The following is a 19,150-nucleotide window of genomic DNA, read 5'->3' on the forward strand; positions in this document are numbered from 1 at the left end:
CCTGGCCGCGCTAAATGAAAATGTCCCATGGAGGGGAGGGAAGAGGCCGGCGCGCGGCAGCACGGGTGAGCTACGCCCTGACGACAGCCCTGCCTCCAGGCTCCTTTATTTTGGCCTCGAGCCTCCGTTTTTGCAATCCCACCCTGATCCCTCGCCTTCTGCGTGGATCAGTGTTGGAGGACCCTCCAGTTCGACCAGATCAAACTGGGAAGCAGGTCTCTCCCCTCACCTGAGCCAAGAGGTGGTGGTGTTGGTGGAGTCACTTGGCCTTGGCTATAGCAGAAGCACCAGGACCTGATTTTGGGGCTACTTTGGAGGCTGGGGAAAAAAAAAAAAAATCAAACCTTGAATGTGGTCCAGAAAACTATGGAACAGGTCTGGCTCCTGGAGCCCAGGTGTTGCAGAGTTGGATGGTGCCACAGTGCAACCCCACGGCGGGGGTGAGGCCTCCCTGTGAGGTCCTCGTGGCTTTTTCTGGGGTGTTCAGCTCTTGTTGGTGTGAGTTTACCAAACCATAATTGGGCTGTGATTTAGCATCAGGTCTTTAGGGAAGCTTGTCACAGCAATGTGTAATAGCGTAATAAAAGTGTAACTGCTTAGCTTTAATGTGTCAAAATGATTCATTTAAAATATCATAATGTAGATACAAGGGTCTAGAAGATAAGACTTGCATGGGGAGGGAATATTGAGTAATGGACCCACAGCTATAATTGGGGGGGATATATCTTCCATTTCAGATCTGAGGAAGTGGTTTATCTGCCTGAAAAATTATTTTTCTCCCCTATGCAGTGAATTGGTCGGTCTGGCAGAAGTCAGCACTTGCCTGGGTAGATGCATGTGAAGAATTCAGCTATTTGGCAATCCTCTGCATTGTGCAAGTTGTGCGATATATAAACTGCTTAAGTATTGTTCCCATTTCCATAATTTTTTTAAATAAAGCTTCAGCATTTCTGGTCTCATAGTCTCCTGCAGCACTTCATGAAGCGTGCAGGTATTTTTCCTCTGTACCCCAGTCTGTAAGTCAATGACACTTCTCTCAACTTCCTCCACATATTCTCTGCTTCCTATGTGTAATATCCCTGTTATGTATAACTGCCTTATTGAATCCTAGAGGCAGATGCCGCCTGCATTTCTATATTATATGGAAGTTGAGGTCTGACAGGTTGGCATAGTCCTGCCCTTCTAGGAGCAAGAAATTGAGATGGAAGCAGGGAAAGCATCCGTGCCCCTCTAGCCAGCCGCCCTTTCCCTATAGCCAGCCGCCCTTTCCCTGTAGCCAGCCCCTCTTTCCCTATAGCCAGCCCCCCTTTCCCTATAGCTCACCTCCCTTTCTTGTCTGAACATAGAGCCGCCGAGTACATCTCCTCCCATCCTGCAGGAGGCCAGGGAAGTGGCAGACAGACGTGCAAAGGATTATTATATTTGATCAGGCTTTGAAATGGGCTGTAGATAAAGCCCTTGGTGTTTACTGGGCCATTAAACATTTATTAGCCTCTGTCCCAGTGTGTTGCTAGCACTGTAAATAACAGCTGTGATTAAAGTGAAGAGCGGGGTCAGCAGTTGCCTTTTGCACCCACGTTTGTAAATGGAGGAGCAGGTCGTGTAATTTTTTTAAGAGCATGGATGGGGGAAGCGTCTGCCCAGATGCCTTGGAGAGAAGGGGCAGATGAGCTGGCAGACTGGAGCTCCTCTTTATCACGAGGAAATGCTGAAATCTTAGGAAGTGGGAGAATTTAAACAACAATGAAAAAAGATTAGGGCCGGAGTTAGGAGTTAATTTATCCCTGCCCTTCCTAACAAAAATACTTAATGCCCTCGGATCAGAATGGCTTTTGGATCTGGATTTAATTAGGCTGAAGGAGGGTTCATGCCTCTCCCCCCTCCACTGCCCCAAATAACCCCCTGGCCGCCCCTGTGCTCAGCCGGCCTCACCGGGGCCGTGGTTTTTGCTTGTTGGCATTTCCATCATCAGACTTTTATTTCCTTTCACCCCCTCCCCGAGCTGTAACGGGGAGAGGAGAAGCGTCGCCGCAGGGCTGAGGCTTGGCTCCTGGGGTCTCGGCTGCAGCACCTGGTCGGGGGATAGGGGTTTCCGAAAGGAGGAGTATGAAGGGATTGCTCTGTATTGCTGGGAGGCCACAGCCTGGTGATTCGTACCGCAGGCAATCCCTCTGAACTCAATGAGATTGTAAAGCGTGTAAATCAGTATGGAATTTGGCATTTTCCTAGAAAAGTGGGGGGCTATTTGTTTTACTCGCATATAAATTACTTCTAATAAGACTCTATAGACATGACTGATCCTTCTAATCACACCGTTGCTCCTTGCAGTCCCAAAGTTACTCTTGCTATCCTCTCATTTTAAATAATTTAAAAAAAAAAAAACAAAACCAACCCCCCCCCCCCAAAAAAAAACCACTTGCATGGGAAATATCTGTGGTTGCTGCTGGGCTGTGAAGCGTTGCCGGGAATGACTCAGGCATGTCCTCGTGCGCTTGGGACCTGCGGTGTGAATGGAGAAAGGAGACGGTCTTGTTTTCACACTCTCTCATTTTGCCATATTCCTGTTCCACCATTTAGATGTCGTCAGGCTGAGGGATAATTAGAGGGAGCCTGTTTTGCTACAGAGCCGGATCGGGAATCCACATTGCCGTGAGCAAGCCTAGGCTATTTGTTGGGGAATGCAAAGCGATGGAGTGGGCGTCTGGGGAGCGTTGCTGCACCACGAGGGAGAAGGTGCTCTGCTGCTTCTTCCCGGTGTCTGTGGAACATATCTCCTTTCTACAACAACTTAAAAATAAATACAAATTGATCGTCCTGTTTATCAAATGCAAATATAAAAGCTCTAATAGAGCATTATAATAAAGAACGTCAGCTTTTCACTTGCTACAGTTGAGGGGATCATTAAATTTGGTCGAGATGTTCTAACGGCATAGGTGGTTTTAGCTATTTAAGACTTGCCTCGCCTTATAAAAATGCGTCTTGCCTGTTTGTGTGTTGTGCGGCATGTGCAAAGTGTGGCGAGCTTTGGTTGAAAATGAAATCTAAAACTGGAAGGAGTCCTACAGAAGGTAACTGAGAAACTGAATATATTTAGCTGAATAATTGAGAAAATAACCGGGTCCCATTGAGCTGGTTGTCAAGGGAATAATTCACTCGTTTCTCCCCCAACTTGAGGAAATAGTTATTGCCTTCCTCTCCTCCTTACTAACATAGTCACAACTCCAGAAGAGCCACCTCTCCACTCCTGCAGGTGGTCTGACTGATACATGCCTGATTCCACCTCGGAGCCATTTTCCTGAGCAGAGCACAGCTTTGAAGGCACCTTCCCCTGTGTCAGGCCTCCAGAAGGGTTTGTGTGGTGGAAAGGTTTGTCCCCTTTTTCCACTGATGCTGGCTGCCCTAACAAGGGTCCTGCTCCTGCCCGCAAACCTTGCCTTCTCTAGGAAAGGGAAAATAAGGTTGTTTTTAAGGCAGCAGTCTAGATTTGGATGTAAAATCTGGCACAGGTGGAGATCTTTCCAGCTTCAGGCCAAGCATTCTATGCTCCTTGTTGTCTTCTCTGCAAAACAGAACAGTTTAAGACTAATTTTTCTTTTGTTCATGAGGCTCCTAGTATATTAGCAGACTGCCTAGCCTTGGGCTACTCCCCAGATGTCCTGAGCAGTGGTCTTCAGTTGTCTTCTCCACCCTCTCCATGCCTTCTGCAGGCTGGTGTACCTCAGCTGTGCTTCTAATACTTTGATAAACTTATTTCATACGCAGAGTATGTTAGTGGCTGGGACAGCCTCAGTTATATGGGACAGTCCCAGTCATCCACAACAAAATTCAAGCAGTTGGGGCGTTAAAAAAGCTGTTTGCTTAATATGGCTGATCCGTGTGAAACGACTCGCTTGTCTTGGCACAAGCCATTGACTGGGCGTTTCTCTCTTGCAGGGCGCATCGAGAATAATCATCAGCCTTAATAAGGATTGATTGTGTACTACCCACCGTCGTCCTGGTTTGATAATAACCGGAAGAGCTTTGACCATCGCACTGGGGAGGTGAAAAGTTGAATGAGCGTCCCTTTTAAGGTATAGTGGAAACATAAATGAGATGTTTTGGGTGTGAAGCCAGTGCTGCTGTAGTCCACGCAGGAGAACAGCAGCCTTTGGAGGTGCTGAGTGTACGGCTTTCTCATGGATTCACGTCTTTCGGTCCTACAACATCTACATGGTGAAACCTGCATTCCATCGCTCCCGTTTGATCTTAATGAGCCTGGTCTTCTTAGACTGGAGGTTGCCTTTGTTTAAATGCAAACTTTCATGAACGCAGTATTTTCTCTTTATTTACTTGAAAGAAACATCCATTTTTTAAACTTCTGGTTTGTGTTGAGAGGCATGAAGAGTTTGGGTATCAAAATTTGCACTATTTTGAAGAGGGCTTTTCTTAAAGCTTGTTTTTTTCTTGGTTATACAAACCAGTACATGGTTGAAATACACTGAGCTCTGCTATTACCTTGGCACAGATGGGTGTGTAATTCTGGCATGAATGATTTATTAAGGAGGGGGAAATAAAAAACCCAGAGTCTTTTTGAGGAAAGGAAGGTCATGGAGTAAGAAAGAAGGTTATGGAGTAAGAAGGAACGTTAGTGAACTAAAAAACAACATCCAGCAGGGAGTTTGTGGGCAGTTGTTCCGGTCAGTGTTCTTCCCATGGTCTGACTTGAGGAAAAGATTGAGGAATGCTTTAAAGAAAACCCCAAAACTTACTGTAAGATTTCTTGTTCGGTATTTCAAAGGACTCATTCCAACCAAAATGGATTTGATGCTAGGATGGTGTTGGTAGAGTAGCAAATTGCGATGTGCCTGTGAAACCTGGTGATTTTTATAAATGAGGTCTTTTATTTAAAGCATTTCTTGTTGCTGTGGCTTTCACAGATTCACCCCGTCTGGAGATTAAATTTGTATATGTGGTTTGGTATTTCCTTAAAGCTTGCACACAGGGTCCTGCTCACACTGCGTGCTTCACAAACTTGACCAATTTATGGTTTCATATAAAAATTCTTTGAACTCTTTGCAAACCTGGTGTGATACCTCTGTGCCAATCGGAAGTCAGTCGTAACTTCTATGGATGTCTAAATGCTTCCCTTTGAATTTGTGTGATACTTAGCAATGAGTTTCAGATCTGTTAGTGCGTGTGCATGTATATGTATGTACTTAACTGAATTTCACGTTGTGTTTTGCTACATGTATTTTTTAGTTCGCTCAGCTCACTTTTTGATTTGGGGACAGCTCCTATTGGGTTCAACAGCTGAATTAATCCCACTAATTTACTGAGAAGAGGTCAGCTATCCTAGAAGAAGGGCTCTGTCTGTGGTGCATGCTTTCTCCATAGCTGATCCCAGAAAAGGATTAAGTTCAATGAGACTAAAGTCAGAGACACAGAAGAAATTTGCCTATGATGCAAGCCATAAATGTTAATAGCCTAAACTCCATTTATTATTCAGTTTTTGCTTGTATAAGAAAACCCTTTTTAGAGAAGCAGGAGACTGATGAATATGTTCAAATATCTGCCAAAATAACACAGGTCCTATCGTAATCCAGTGAGTATGTAGGACAAAGATGCTACCTGCACTCAGGCAGTACCCTTCTCAAAAAAACCTGTGGTCTGGGTGTGCCTATCAAGGCTTCTTAGCTGTTTGGGGTTGGAAGCTGGCAATTCAGTGGCCAGCTGGAATCCTAAAGCCGCTGGGATCGGCAGGGTGCGCCTGAACTCACGTGAAGAGGAGCGGCCGTGGGCTGGTGCTTTGCTGTGGCCAGTGCCGTCCGATTCGTCTGGCCGGCGTGAACGGTCTCAATAAAATCGCTCGCATGAGAGTGGTTTGTCTTGCATGATGAAGCCAGATGTGGATGCGACTGTGTTGGCTGGAGTGAAATAGCCCAACAGCACCTTCCTTCCACAGTGAAATCCTTTCAGGATAAGACAGCAAGGTCCACAGTTAAGGTCGTGGGACTTGTTCTGCTGTTTCAAGTAGCGTGGGCTGCTAGGCAAGATACAGAGCTGGACGCTGGGGTGCCGGAGGTGTCCGTCATACCGTGAGCCTCTTGACTCTTGTGGGCTACTGGAAAGGCACTTTGGGCTGAGTGGTTTTTCTCTCTAAAACTGGGGTTATGAAATAGCTGATGTCAGCTGGTAGGGCCTGAGCACCCTTTTATGCTTTTATGGGTTGCTTTTTAAAGAGTTTCATTATCCATCACTTACTGATTCATGTCACAGGTCCAAAGCATTCAGATTTGGATTATGTGGGAGAAAACTAATGCATGAAGTCTATACAAAGCTCTCCGCTCAGATGTACTGCTAGATTTCTGGGCTTTGTTTTCACTGGTCACATTTGCTTGTCACAAGTTACTGTCCTCTTTTTGTCAGCCATTTCAGCAATGTCGCACGTTTATTCTAGCTCAGACTTAGCGCGGGGTATAATGCTGGCAGACCAGGGAGCTTGCATTTGCAGAACGCAGGTAAGAAGACTTCAAAGTTTAGATCTGAAACCTCGATTACATCCTAAACGGTTCTGCCTGTGTAAGTGGAAACCTTGGGGTCCCAGGCACCATAGTGCTCCCAGGTCTGGTGGCACCTCTGAGCAGAGGTCGCAGTGGTCTCAAATCAAAACTGGCTGAACTGACAACACTGCGCTACTGGAGGCGAGGAGGGGTGGTGGGAGGTAGAAACAGACCCACTAGCAAACACTTGCCTCCTCTCCCAAAGAGCACGAGTGGGAATCATAGTATCACAGAATATTTGGGTTGGAAGGGGCCTTTAAAGGTCATCTCGTCCACCCCCCCTGCAGTGAGCAGGGACATCTTCAACTCGATCAGGTTGCTCAGAGCCCCGTCCAACCTGACCTTGAACCCTGCCTTTCCTAGCCAGGGATGGTTGCACTGGCCCATTACTCCCTGATCTTCCAGGGCTTTGGTGTCTGTCCCAGCTTACCCTACCGGCTAGGACAATTTCAGCGAGCCATGGTTGGGTTAGCCCAGGTTTTTCCACCATAATTAATTATTTTCATGACCCCAACAGGTTTACAAGAAGGGTAGGGGGGAATTGTCCCCGGTGACATGCAAAGCTTGCAGTGAGAACAAGGGCGGGCTCATCTTCTCCCCGAGCCTTATGCCACCGGGCCTGCCTTAGGCAAGCCTTAGGCTTGGATAAACGCTTGTGTTTAGAGAAATCGAGGGCATTGTTGGAAAGGGCTGTGTTGTTTCAGTGCTATGCTAGCAGTAAAGGCTGTGACATGGGGGCAGCTTCATAGGAAATTCAGCTTTCAAAATCAGGCGGCTTCATAGGAAATTCAGCTTTCAAAATCAGCAGAGGAGCTGCCGCCATGTGCAGCAGCAGGTCGGAAGCTGCGTTTTTGGGATTACTGCCAAGAGACGTTTCTTGGAAACTTGTCCGCGTGCAGTGCGAACAGCAGGACAGGAGGTCTTGATTTGAACTCTAGATGATAAAACCACTGAGGTTTTGGCAGGGCTGCATGTTTGGATGCCTTGTTCTTGGCCTTTCTCATTTGGGTGTATAGGTGAACCCCTGCCTGGGCTGGCTCAGAAACTTCCATCTGACTTCGTAGCAAGCTGAATTTTCCACTCAATAGGAAAGGTTTTTTGGGAGTGAAACAACTCTCTATTTTTTTGGATGGAATTCTCCACCCTTTGGCTACACCCAGTCTATTTTTCTCAGTCATGCTAGTGCTGAACCTACCCTGCAGGGTCATTAATTTTTCTTAAAGCTGACGCTCTTCTCCCATGTTTGCCCTCCCTGACGTGTAGTCTTGCTGCTCGCATTACCTCTTGGCCCGTAACAGGGAACGATAGTGTAGGTCACCTGCCTGCCTCTGAGTCACCGAGACCCTCGATTGACTAAAAACTATTTTTTTCTGGTAAACCTCATTTGGGGCAGAAGGAGACAGGAGGGAATGAATATGTAATCTCTGACTAGATCCAGCACCAATTTCTTCAGTAGGAATCCGTAAGCGCTGCTGCAGTGGAAGTAACACTCATCATTATTATTTGCCTTTAAATTCCCCCCAAATACTCTCGGTTCCCTGTCACGTAGAGATTTCGAGGCTCACAATGTATGACAAGACATGGAGGTAGAAGAGGGAACTTGCTTGCTGCAGTTTCTGGAAGGTGAGTTGTGTGCTCACATCTTGGGGCCGGTGATCACACAGACGGCAGCAATGTTTGGAGATTTGGTTTCTGCTGCCCCAACTGCTGCGGGCAAACTTCAGGAGAATAAATGGAAAATGGACGGAGCTGTGGATGTAGCCTGCACTGTCAAGTAGTCTTTAGCCTTGGTCTTTTTTCTGTATAGGTTCTCCATCTCTTTCTCTGAATCCTGTCTTTTTGTTTTTCAGGAAACTTTAAAACTTATGTGGAGAAGGGAGGAAAATCTCTTCCTTACTGCAAGGGCCAGGTCAGCATCTTTTTTTGAAATCCCTGTGAGAGCAGTTTGTCAGAAAACATTGGGGGAAGTGGAGAGCTGAGCCTAGCAGAGTGGAGCTGAGTTTGAATGCTCCCTTGGTTTGAGCTCATCCATATCAGCAAGGTGCAGTGGGAGCAGAAATCTTTATCAGCGACTGTACAGGATAAGAAGGAAAATTTCCCAAAGGTTGGGCTTCCTCCCTAAGTTTTGTTCTCCAAGGAGGCCCTGAGAAAAGCAGATACACTGGGAAGTTGGTAACTCCAGGCAAGTACGTGCATGCACCGGTGTGCATACCCACATGTGCCTACATGGAGTGCTTTCCCAAATAGCCTAGAACCTGAGAAAATGGAGATAAAATCAAAACACAATTGAAGTTAATTACGCTTTCAAGGCAATTGGAGATTGGTTGAAACCTTGTGGAATTTTTGAGGCCTCCCAGTGCAATTTCAGGCTGAGCGTGGGGAGGAAGGTTTGGTTGCTGTGGTCATTATTGTCTCAGTTGTGACTGTCACCTGTTGCTGGTGGCAGATGATGATGGCTTTTGGGTTATGGATGACACAGGAGTCACCACCGAAACACTGTTGTCTTCTCCCTGCAAGTTCTTCTTTATGTCACTTGGCTGCGTGCTGTGTGTATCCTTCCATGGTGAAGGAAGCCTACCCTTGCTCTTTAAACTGGACAGCACAAATTTGGATGCAATATAAGTTTTGGGTTTAGATGAAAAAAACAACAAAAAAAGCATTTTGACATGTGACTGAACTTTGTTGTTCTTCTTCCACCCACGTACTTTCCCCTTTCTTTTCATCCTCACCAAAATCTGGCCTGCATTTTGTGTTTTGGGCAATGGTGAGGTTGCTAGCCTGACTTTGAACTTAATTAACTTTTCCAGAGAGCCTTCAGAAAAAGCCACATTCCAAGAAGTCTTGGATATCTCTTTGGTTTACAGAGGAATCGGGATATGACCAAACTCTTACAAATGCCAGATATTGGACACTCAGGGGTTTACAGGTGAGCTGGTGTGGAGTAACAGAATTAGAAAACCATCATGACAGCTAAATGTCTTGCTTCCTATGATGTAAGCTTGAGAAACAAAAGGAAGAGCCTTGCTTTAACTCTAGAAGAACCAAAGTCCTTAGGAATCTAGCAATGGGAGATCACAAAATACACAAAACTGTAAGGGACAGTATTTCTTGCTGTGCCCTTCTGCGCCTGTGTGAATTTAGGCCAAGAAGTGCTCCACTAACTTCAGAATTTTGCCTGACCTAACCTTTGGGTCTACAAACACATTGTAACGAAGTACCATCAAATGCGTTATTATGCGAAATTGCACTGCACGTTTTCAGGTAGTTTCATGTGAGTATTTGTTCAGAATTGTACTTCACCAGTAGAAGCACATGACATTATTCAAAAAATAACAGACTTGTTTTTATTCCCTTAAGATGGGGGATCTTTCTTCAAAGAATCATGAATAAATCAAGACAGTGTCTCATAGCGGGTATTAAGAAAATAGTAATAAAAAAAAGTCTTTGGAATGGTCTTTCCCTCTGGCATCTTCATTTAGGTTCTGCAATCAGTAATGTAAAGGAGGTTTTGTGGAAAGGAGAGGCAAGATGCAGGAGTTGATATGACTTCCCCAAGGGTGAGAACTTCTAGAGCTCGGACCCCAGCATTAATCTCTTTAATTCCAGCATAACACTTCACTATGAGATCATTATTCTGTTTGATTAATCTGTGCAATGCCTCTAAAGCCATAATGCTACATATGCACTGAAGAATCCTACTGCAAGTCCTTGGTTGAGTATCTAGGAGCCATTTGCCATCCCTGAAACCTTTTTGCTTGAACTTTGACTACAAGGAAGTATTCCCTAGCCTTGGCTGGTCTTACGCTGCTCTGATCATCAGGGCTGATGTATTGCTAGTGTTCATTGGGGAACATTGTTTTCAATAGGGACAAAGAGTTCTCAGTGCAAAAAACAGCTAAAATGCTAATATGTGATGGGTACAGGTACAACTGTAGTGATGACAATGTCATTCATAGTTTTCACATAAGGGTGAGTAGCGTTGTGTTTTTAAGCTTAGTTTCCTAAGCATAGGAGAGCAGTAACAGGACACAGCCTGCATTTATCAGCCCCTCCATCCCAAGTAACCTCTTGAACCACTGAGCAATTTCAGCCACGTTCGAGAAACTTCAAAGTCTTCAAATCTTGCAAGTTCCGTGAAAATTGAGTAGCAGGGAGATTGAGTGGAGACATCGTAAGACTTCCCGGGCTTGATGGAAAGTCTGCAGCGTAAATTTTCTTCTTAGGTAATCCACATTTGATTTCTAGGATGATGCCAGCTCCCGAGTTGAGGTCATGGTATTACCAAAGCCTCACGTGTGATACTGGGCAGCCGTCTCGCCCCTCTGCCGCATTACCCGCTATTGTACGTACGGATGACTTCATCTCGGTTCGCTCAGAGGCACACGCTGCCTCTTTCACAAGCATTAACAGATTTACCGGCAGCACCTCACACATCCAAAACGCTGCGTAAATGCCGTCAGCACCCCGTGCCTGGAGACCTGCGAGCATCTAATGCATCACATTGCAAACTGTGAAATGGAAGATTCAGCCCCACTTTAATGCATTAGTGCTGTAAGCGGCAGAACTAATGTAGCTCAGCATACTAATGAGGGAGGTATTTATCGTTAAGTGCCGAGCCGTTAGAGAATGCCCGGCGTTCAGCTTCACCCTTGAAACCTTTCTGGGAGGCTGGTCTTCCTCTGGGGCTGAGCCTTGCGGGATCCTCGGCAAGCAACCGGCATCGCAGCTGGAGCACAACTGCCAGCAGCAGGAGAAAAAGCCCAGCTTGATGACTTTCAGGGAAATGGCCCAGAAAATGAAATCCTCTATATAATTTATAAAAGACGTTAAGTAAGGAAGGAGAAGGGATTGATGTGGAAATGATTGTTCTTCCTGGGGAGAAAGTGAAGGTGAAACCTAAGGAGAGGTGTAAGCCAGCAGGTTACTACGGGGATAAAAGTGAGATGCTAACAGCTTACGGTATCGCTTGGGGGCATCCAAAACATTGGTATTTTCATTTTGGAGAACCCCTTCTCCAGCACTGTCTATTTGGGTCACTGTTATCTGTTAATTTTAATTGGAAAATATCAATATGAGTGAAAGTGTCGCTTTTAGCCTTCTCTACGCTTGGTTGAAAAGCATTTAGAGCTAAAATCTGGTATTGGATTTTACCTGGAAACACTGAATAGAGAAGGCTTCATTGAGATGAAAGACCACTTTATAAAGACAGGACTTCAAAAGCCAGCAGGTTTGTCAGGTTCTACGTCATTAGGGGCTCACTGGAAGGGAGGTATCATTTACACCCCTCAAATTTGTAATCTGTGCAGTTTAAATTCTCTGTTTAGAAAGGGGTGGGGGGAATACCTGGGAAAATTTTGCTAGCAAGGATGGCTTCCACCAGGAGGGGAAAATGCAGTGGACAGAGTGCCTGTCGAAGAGGGTGCAGTGGTTTCTGTGAATTTAAGTAATTTCACACCAGGAGGCTGTCCAGGTTCGACATGGCAAACCTCTGAATTATGTGTGATGTAACGGCCAAATTACTGAAAACCCAAAACTCCTGAATATCTGTCCTCTTGACTTGGATGGAGGGCCTCCAAGAGCGAAGATGGTTTTGCTTTAGATGCCCTTAGCTGTGAAATGTGCAGCAAAAATCCCAAACACACAAATTCTGCTCTAATTGCTTGATGTCTTCACATCTAGCTTGTATATCCCCAGGATGATCTTGATTTGTTTCCACCGAGAACGTGAAATTCCTGCTGAACCGCACGGTGCAGAACTCGGAGCAGTGTGTTGACACGGTGTTGGTTGGGAACCTGAAGAGTTTTAAGAGCCTGATGGGAAATTATAGCGAACGAGGACTGTTGGCAACTAACTTCCAAATCTAAACCCTCCATGAGCACAATACACTACAATTATAGCAGCTTTCCCAGGTCAGGAAACAAATGCTGTGACTGCTGTGTTCCTGTGTGTGATATTTATGACACACAATGTTATCTTTGTAATTGTTACGTATGCTTTTATGTAGTGCAGTTAGGGTGGGGCTGAGGTTAATGGTAATGTTAATCGTTTTCGTGTTCTTAATTTAGACTCTGAATGCTGTCGTTCAGTACGGAGTAAGTAACAAAAATTATTCATGCTATTGTACTGCTGTCACATCTGTACTGTAGGGAGGTGGCTACAGCGCAGCCTAAATCAGCCGAGATCGCCCAAGTCTTAGACTTACCTGCTGAAAAGCTCATTCGCTTAAGCTTTGGCATTTTCTCCTGCTTATACCACGCTGGAAAGTCATGAAGGTCTTAATGGGTGGACTTGCTCTGAAAGCAAACCCTGTGCTTGGAGAGGTGTCTGCTGCACAGACTTCCACCCAGCTGAACTTCAGCTGAGGCATAGGAACTATTTACGATATACTTGTTCAGAGAAACTCACCTCTGACATAATGACTTGAAAATTCACCCTACATTTCTCTGAAATGTATTCTGGAAATGCAGTGGAAACTACTGCAGAGTCCATGGGTATGTGGTTATAGGGCTTTTTTCTTCCCCACTAACTTCCATGAGTTGGGATGTTTCTGGCTACAGGTTTTATACAAAATACCAAACTCAAAATATCAAAAAATAACAAAAATTTAAAAAAAACCCACAACACCCAAACCCCCTCAACTTGCTTTGTTCAGTGACCGCTCCTAAAATACTTTTGCTCACCAAAGTTATGGAAATAGGCACCCCATGCATTCTGAGTATTGGCTGAGGAGTATAGCTCAATGAAAAATGAAAAAAATAGAGGAGATTGGCCTTTTTTTTTTTTTTTTTTAAATTCTGCAGTGTTTGGTGAGAGTAGCAGAAGTTGAGGAGAGTTACCGCTACCTCCAGGATCAGGTCCTGCTGCTGCTGGTGGATCCCATGGGACCATTCTGCTGTAGCCTTTATCAGAGGGGAAGTTAGGTTGCTGGAGTCCTCAGCTTCCTCATGGGTTGAAATGCATCTTTCTGCACCAATTTAAAGTTAAGAAGAAACGGAGTGCCGGTTTCTTTTTCTAGAAACTGAAATGGCGCAGCCATCTTCTTCGGGCAGTTGCAGAAGAAACGCAGGCAACCATTTTGCCAAGGATCAAACTTCCCTTTTTTTTTTTTTTTATGATGTGCTCAGCTCACAAATAAAAAGCTTACTTGCTAAAGACCGTTTGCTTTTACTGCAACCAGAACGAAGAGGCTGTGCTCAGGAAGCACCAGAGGGCTGGCTTAATTTTATAAGAAAAAAAATAAAACTTCTGAGAGTGCTCTTCGTGTTGTACTTCCTCAGTTCAGGACTCCAAGTCTTTTACAAAACTGAGAAGCATCCCATGGGGCTACAGCCGTCCTGGGGTGGTGGATTGAATGACTTAAGTATCTTTTTTTGGTCTGATTTGTGACTGTAGCTTTAATTTATTGCCTCCTCTGTAAACCACAGATATGTTTGTTATTTGCAATTACATGGTCAAAAAAAAAAAAAAGAACAAGAGCTTTATTTGGATTTTTAAGTCATTCTTTCTCTTTGCCTTGGCGTTTGTTGCAATGAATTCCTTTTATGAGGCTTGTGGAGAGAGCTGGGTTGAAATAGGTTCTCAATAGGACACATGACAGGCAGCAGTGGTGCAAGCCCAAGGAAAGATAAGAACGAAGGTTTTATGGCTTCGTTGAGACTGGTGAATGCAACCTTCACCCAACTTAATTTCGTACATTGACTATTTTAAAATTGTAGCTTTTCTTTTTTTACCCTAGAAGCCCTCCTGTCTTAAATTTAAACTACCTACAGGAGTTGAACTTCAGTTTCTCTTTCAAAAAAATATCCCCATGATGGGCACGTCATGGTCTGATGATGATGGTGACCATATGCACATACCTCGATTCAGCAGCGAGCCTCCTTGTTTGTCATTTAACACAACTTTACCATGTTTATGCTGAAATTATCCTGCATGTATAATAGTTTCTCTGTTTTACTTTACTGAATCTGGTAGATGAAATTTTCATTTTCAGAGTGGGGAGAAACTTGCTGTCCAAACCCAGTGATTAATGGTAAAATACTTTCAACAAATTTAACAAGTGGTCTTTTTGTTGGTTTCTAATCCATCAGTCTCTTATAAAAGCAGAAAGCTGCGTATTACCTGCATGGTTTCCCTAAGTGCATGAAGCTTGTATGAAAGGTTGTTCAATGTCCGTTGAGGAGGCAGTTTTTGTTTACCCAAAAAGCTTTGTTCTCGTAGAATTCTGTTCTGAAGATCGTAGTTATTGACCTCAGCTTTCAGGCGGTGCTGAGCTCAGGAAGGTCTGCTGTCTGGATTTCAGACTGTGGTGGAGAAGGTCTCTCATCCACGGTGTGGTGGAGTCATAGGCTCAGTGCATGTAGCAACTGGACATGACAAAAAAAATGGAAAAATGAGGTTTTTCATGAATATTTTACTAAATTTAAAAAAACGTAGCCCCGTGATTGCTTTCCTGTAATTACTTTCTGCCTGAGTGAAAATAACATATGCCAGCGTGAACCCTGGTGGCAATGGGGGAAGGAGTGAGTGGGAGAAAATGAAGCCATCTCTTGATCAGTATTGCATCAGCTTGATGATAATATTTTTATCAGAAGTACCGCACCATGCCCCCAAAGAGGCACAGGCTTCCTTGTGTTTTCTGTGTCATCTGGAGTTGTTTGAGGAAGGTTGAATACTGCGTGGCTTAAAAACACAAAGCCATTAAGATTTCATGAGGAATGGATCATTTTTTAAAAACACTGTCATCTGCTTTAAATCCTTTTTATTTCTCCAGCCTGAGTGCCTGGAAGGAAGCCGGGGGCTCTTCACTATTAAGTGATTCTGCTGCCTCTGGCTTGCTCTGGCCACCTTGCACTCCGGAGAGGACAACTTGTGAGCAGCGTCAAAGGCGTCAGAAGGCCCTGGAGTGAACAGGATCATGAACAGCGGCGGTCAGGGTGGTCTTGGGGCTGCAGCCACGGCTGCTGCTGTTTCTGTTTCTCCTGGGCGTGGAGATGATGTGGCTTCAGTCACAGAATCATGGCATGGTGTGGGTTGGAAGGGACCTTTAGAGATCATCTACTCCAACCCCCCTGCAACGAGCAGGGACATCCCCAACTCGATCAGGGTGCTCAGAGCCCCGTCCGACCTGGCCTTGAAGGTTTCCAGGGATGGGGCATCTCCCACCTCTCTGGGCAACCTGCTCCAGGGTTTCACCACCCTCATCATAAAACATTTCTTCCCTATACCTAATCTCAACCTACCCTCTTTCAGTTTAAAACCATTACTCCTTGTCCTATCCCTACAGGCCCTGGTAAAAAGATTGCCCCATCCTTCCTATAGGCCCCCTTTAAGTACTGAAAGGCTGCACTCAGGTCTCCCCGCAGCCTTCTCCTCTCCAGGCTGAACAACCCCAACTCCCCCAGCCTGGCCTTGTAGGAGAGCTGCTCCAGCCCTCGGATCATTTTCGTGTCCCTCCTCTGGCCCCGCTCCAGCAGCTCCATGTCCTTGTGCTGAGGGCCCCAGAGCTGGACGCAGGGCCCCAGGTGAGGTCTCACCAGAGCGGAGCAGAGGGGCAGAATCCCCTCCCTCGCCCCGCTGCCCACGCTTCTTGTTAGGCATGGCAGCCACCCGTCTGCGCCCTCAGCCCCATCTTCACTCCCGTCGGGAGCACCTGTCCAGCTCTGCTCAGAGCCACGCATGGGGGAAAGTAGAGGAAAGCAGTTTTTCCCCTTTTTTCCTCCCTGGAATGTGGGTTGGATGGAAGCACTCAGCAGCCTGTCCAGGGCTCTGCAGAGCATCCCAACGAGGATGGACCCTCTGCCCCACTGCTTCGACACGTGCCTTCAGGGTTGCCCCTCGCCCGTGCTCTCACCTCAGTCTGAGTGAGCAGCACCCAGGCTTTCAGACAGCATGGGGCCCTATGGAAATAATTTGATTTTTTGGGTGGGTAGACTAATGACTCCTCCCAAAATGCCGTTGTTTCAACATCAAGGCACAACCCTACAGTTCTTGGCTTTGGGGTGTGACCTGAATTAATGGACTCGGCCCAGGCTGCCTTCCACCATACCGCTGCAAATGAGGAATAAACCGACTACATGAAAGAAGCGCAGCGTGCAGTAGGTGGGAGCTGTGGGATGCAGGGTGAAAGTCCCTCTCCTTGCTGCTGCTGTGTAAAATTGAGAATAAAAGGCAGTATCTTTAAAAAAAGGAAGTTCTGAAGGCGATGCGTGCGTGTAGCTCTCTTTGTTCTAGGTGGTGGTGCTGCATCTCTCGGAGCTGTCTGTACTTCTGATGCCCTCAGACGTTCTCATCCTCTGAAGTCTGAAGGCTTTTGTGCAGCGTTTAGCGAAGGACTGACTGCTTCAGGACTGCAACACACGGGTCTTTTGGCAGCGTGGGGTTTCCAGGCGTTACGCAGTTAATCGTTAGGCTACAGCTAAAAAAAGAGAAAAGAGGAACCCTTTCCTCGTGAAATGGGTGGAAAAGGAAGCAAGTTTTGCATAAATCAAGATATTTGTGCAGCAGCGTGGTGCTGTCGCTGGAAAAATTCACAGGGACCTCAAAGGTAACGGGAACGGCAGCACCGAGCAGCACAGGGTTGTATATAAAAAAAGAAAAGTTTGCCTTTGGGTTTTTTTTTTTGGATGTTAGAGGAGATTGTGTGGGCAGAAGTAGTGGTAGAGTCTCTGCCCCTATATCAAGAAAGCTTCTAATAGGTTTCACCAGATATTTTCACGGTGAATTGAGATCGCGGTGGAGATAAAATGATACAGCTCGCAAAATGCCTGGAGGTTCCCTTGCGAAGGGTGGTAAACTGGGTTTCTGGGCTTTGAGGGAGCAGCCGTGGGGGAGTTATCAGGGAGCCGAAGCGATAAATCCAGGATTACTGCTCAGATGTTTGCTGACGGTAAACAGACCCGTGAGATGTGCAACGGCAGCTGGAAAAGCTGTGAGAGCCAGTGCTGCATACGGTGAAAATATCCACGAATTGGTTAAAAAAAAAAACCAAACCCAAACCCTCAGTGCTTAAACTAGTTCTGCAGGCAGAAGAGGTGGAGATGCCAAAATTGGGAGGAGCTTTGATACCCGGCGATGAAAAGCTGTTTCCTGAGTCAGAGCCTGGAAGGATGGATCCTGTAGGTTAGAGTAGCACGGGGACGCTGGCTTTCCTATTGCTAACTGCGTTGCCTTTGCGCTGGGTGATATTTATTATTTCACTCGGGTTATAACTTCCTCGTCGGCGCACGGGGGTGTGGGAGGGGGAAGGAAATGACACTTGCTTTCTTTGCAGGACGTTTCGAAGATCTGCAGATTAAAGGCTGGCTGTAAGAGCTAGGTGTTACCGGGGACGGTAGAAATAACGCGCTTCAGAGAAAATTCTTGCAGGTACGTCGGGTGAAGTAACCTGAAACCTGGCATTTGGGGTGCGGCAGAGGAAGATTGCAACCCGTCCAGTTTTGCTTTGTAATGTAACACACCGTGGAAAAGGGCCTGTTGCTTTTTTTTTTTAACTTTTTTTTTTTAAAAAAAAAAAAAAACTTGTAGTGGCTCGGTGGTTTTTGGGTGCTCCCAAGCTCTTGCTCCTGCCTGGCGGGAGTTGAAGGTAGCTGTGCTTTGTTTGCACGGTTGCCTCCAGAGCCCCGTTTCCCTTCACACAGTCGCAATCAGGCAGGAAACGGGTTTCTTGTCCGCTGAGCCAGCCCGGTTTTCTCGACAGCGAAAGCTCCCTCCTTGCTTTCTCCCTGGGCCCTGCCGGGAAGCTCTCCAGCTCTGCTCACCCCCACGCTTCTCCGTGCAATTCCTCTGAAGCAATATTGAGCCAAAGTTTTCAGTCATAAGCCTCACCTGACTGCACGATGCTCCTTGGAGTTTTTCTACCTTACACCCAAAAAAAAAAAAAAAAACAACCAAGCACCCTTCCCTGCTTCTTTTCATATCATTGTACAAAATGTGGCTGTCACACCCACCAGCTTCCTTTTAGGTTTTGCCCGGTGCTGGACTCCGGGTGCCATGAATAAAGAGTTTTATGCTGGGACGTGGCAGCAGCAGGCTTTCCTACTGGCATGACCAGACTCTCAATGTGACATTCAGAGCTGTAAAACACTCCCTGACAATAGCTGGTGTTGTTCAAAGAGCGGCATAAATAATCGAGGGGATTTTTTTTTTTTTTTTTTTTTTTTTTCAAGAAGAATAACATCTCCCCCAGGCTGGCCGGGGAGGTGGCAGGCTGTTTGCATGCACGGCGCTGGGGGGACAAGTGTTGTAGCGTGGAGGGGAATCTCAGGAAAGGGGTGACATCGAAAGCGGGGGGCTTCAGGTCGTTACCTAGAAGGTTTTCAACATCATGGTGCTGGGATGGCTCTTAAAGGAGGTGTTGGGACCTCTGGTCTCTTGTATACCCATTTTTATACAGAATAAAATAATTCCGTCATCCAGATTTTTGCGTGTTTGTAGCATGACAGGCTGACTTTGTGGCACAAGCTTTAATCGCTGGTGGGGTGCCTGGGCAGGCAGGCTCACGGGGTGGGTCGGGCGGTTGGATGAGGCCTCGGGAGGTCTCCAGCCCAGCCTCCTGCTCCAGGCAGGGTCAGCTGTGAGGCTGGGCCAGGCTGCTCAGGGCTTTATCCGCTTGG

The 19,150-nt window shown here is 46.2% G+C and overlaps 1 protein-coding gene across 1 annotated transcript in view; it reads left to right on the forward strand.

Annotated features, from left to right (window-relative positions):
- PTPRA (protein tyrosine phosphatase receptor type A) overlaps positions 1-19,150 on the forward strand; it is a 132,533-nt gene that overhangs the window by 25,098 nt on the left and 88,285 nt on the right. The window contains exon 2 of the mRNA XM_075708682.1: positions 3,934-4,070. Coding sequence (XP_075564797.1) covers positions 4,053-4,070 — 18 coding nt within the window. The 5' untranslated portion in view covers positions 3,934-4,052. The remainder of the gene's footprint in view (positions 1-3,933; positions 4,071-19,150) is intronic.

This window comes from Pelecanus crispus, chromosome 4, assembly GCF_030463565.1.
Source record: "Pelecanus crispus isolate bPelCri1 chromosome 4, bPelCri1.pri, whole genome shotgun sequence".
NCBI classification, from domain to species: Eukaryota; Metazoa; Chordata; class Aves; order Pelecaniformes; family Pelecanidae; genus Pelecanus; species Pelecanus crispus.